General features: G+C 59.6%; 1 protein-coding gene across 1 annotated transcript in view; it reads right to left on the bottom strand.

The window, feature by feature from the left end:
• LOC121339064 (neurexin-2-like) overlaps positions 1-2674 on the bottom strand; it is a 36417-nt gene that overhangs the window by 22407 nt on the left and 11336 nt on the right. Inside the window, exon 7 of the mRNA XM_041410540.1 lies at positions 1295-1456. Coding sequence (XP_041266474.1) covers positions 1295-1456 — 162 coding nt within the window. The remainder of the gene's footprint in view (positions 1-1294; positions 1457-2674) is intronic.

Raw genomic sequence — 2674 nt, 5'->3', positions numbered from 1 at the left:
CCCCCCGTTGCCCCCCCCCCCCCGATGCTGCTGTGCTGCGGTGTCACCTGGAACGCCCTTGGGGACATGCACAGGTGAGTTAGGGGCTCGTGAATGTCCCCAAAATGTCATCCACAGCCCTCAGGGACACACAGAGGTGAGTCGGGGTCCCCAAAATGTGACCCAGAGTCCCCAGGAATACACACAGGTGAGTCGGGGGCTCGTGAATGTCCCCAAAATGTCACTCACGGCCCCTGGGGACATGCACAGGTGAGTCAGGGGCTCGTGAATGTCCCCAAAATGTCACCCACAGCCCCCAGGGACATGCACAGGTGAGTCAGGGGCTCGTAAATGTCCCCAAAATGTCATCCACAGCCCCTGGGGACACGCACAGATGAGTCAGGGGCTCAGTGGTGTCCCCGAAATGTCGTCCACAGCCCTCAGGGACACACACAGGTGAGTCGGGGTCCCCAAAATGTGACCCAGAGTCCCCAGGAATACACACAGGTGAGTCGGGGGCTCGTGAATGTCCCCAAAATGTCACTCACGGCCCCTGGGGACACGCACAGGTAAGTCAGGGGTCCCCAAAATGTCACCCACGGCCCCTGGGGACACGCACAGGTGAGCTGGGGGCTTGTGGATGTCCCTAAAATGTGACCCAGAGCCCCCAGGGACACAGAGGTGAGTTGAGGGTCCCCAGAATGTCACCCACAGCTCCTGGGGACCTGTACAAGTGAGTCGGGGGTCCCCAAAATGCTACCCAGAGTCCCCAGGGACACACACAGGTGAGTTAGGGACTCACAGATGTCCCCAAAATGTAATTCATAGCCCCTGGGGACACACACAGGTGAGTTGGAGGTCCCCGAAATGTGACCCACAGCTCCTGGGGACACACACAGGTGAGTTGGGGGTCCCCTAAATGTGGCCCAGAGTCCCTGGGGACACGCACAGGTGAGTCAGGGTCCCCAGCATGTCACCTATGGCCCCCATGGACAGGCACAGGTGAGTCAGGGACTCATGGATGTCCCCAAAATGTCACCCACAGCCTTGTGGACACGCACAGGTGAGTCGGGGGTCCCCAGCATGTCACCCCCGCTCCTGGGGACACACAGAGGTAAGTCGGGGGTCCCCAATATGTGACCTACAGTCCCCAGGGACACCCACAGCTGAGTCGGGGGTCCCCAAAACGTCCCCCCCACCCTCATGGACACCCACAGGTGACTCAGGGGGGCTCTATCTCTCCCCCCCCACCCCAAACACCTGCACCCCTCCCTAGGTGAGGGCAAAAGGGGGGTCCCCGAGCCCCCAGACTCACGTCCTTGAGGCAGCCCATGAAGTTGTTGCTGACGGGGGACCCCGGCAGGTCGGCGGTGTTGGGGGACCCCCCCACGTAGAAGAAGTCGTCGGAGCCCAGCATGGTGAAATCCTCCTGGGTGTAGCCCGTGGTGGTCAGGATGCCGTCCACCGAGATGGTCACCTGCGGCACGAGAGCGGCCGCGCTCAGCCGGGACCCCCCCGCGGCCGGGGCCACCTGCACACACCTGTACACACCTGCACACACCTGCACACACATGTACACACCTGCATACACCTGCACACACCTGTGCACACCTGCGCACACCTGCACACACCTGTGCACACTTGCACACACCTACACACACCTGTACACATCTGTAAACACCTGCACACATCTGTAAACACCTGAACAGACCTGTACACACCTTCACACATTTGCACACACCTGTACACACCTGCACACACACTTGGTGTGACTCTCATACATCTGCGCACACCTGCACACACCTGTAGTGACACTCACACATCTGCACACACCTGCACACACCTGTACACATCTGTAAACACCTGAACACACCTGCACACACCTGCAGTGACACTCACACACCTGCACACACCTGTAGTGACCTTTTCACACCTGTACACACCTGCACAAACACCTGCAAACACATGGTGTGACCCTCACACACCTGCACACACCTGTACACACCTGCAGTGATCCTTGCACACCTGTACACTCACCTGAACACACCTGCATGCTCCCCCTGGCTTTGCAGCAGTGCTCACACACCTTGCAGGACCTTACACCCACCTTGCATCTCGCACACACCTGTGCACACACCTGTACACACCTGTGCACACCTGTGCAGTCATGTACAACCCCTACACAGCTGTACACACCTGTGCAGTCATGTACAACCCCTACACAGCTGTACACACCTGTGCACACACACACCTTGCACACACCTGTGCACACCTGTTCACCCTCTCCCATCCCTTGCCTGCACACGCACACCTTGAGGGGCACACCTGTGCACATCTGCACACACACCTGTACACACCTGTGCACAGCTGTACACACCTGTATACACCTGTACACACACCCGTGCACATCTGTACACAGACCTGCACACACCTGTACACACCTGCACACACCTGTACACACCTGTACACAGCTGTACACACCTGTGCACACCTGCACACACCTTTTTACACCTTTTCACACCTTTTCACACCTGCACACACCTGTAAACACCTGCACACACCTGTACACACCTGCCCACACACCTCACGCCCCCCCAGCCCCTCCCCCCGCGGCGGGGGCGGCCCCGGTGCCCCCCTGGGTGGGTTGGGGGGAGGGGAGGCGAGGCTGAGGAGGGGTCGGGGGGCTCGGGGGGCG

This window comes from Onychostruthus taczanowskii, unplaced genomic scaffold (genome assembly GCF_017590055.1).
Source record: "Onychostruthus taczanowskii isolate IOZ18803 unplaced genomic scaffold, ASM1759005v1 scaffold327, whole genome shotgun sequence".
Lineage (NCBI taxonomy): Eukaryota > Metazoa > Chordata > Aves > Passeriformes > Passeridae > Onychostruthus > Onychostruthus taczanowskii.
The sequence above is the reverse complement of the archived record's forward strand: the minus strand, read 5'-3'. Positions and strand labels throughout refer to the sequence as shown.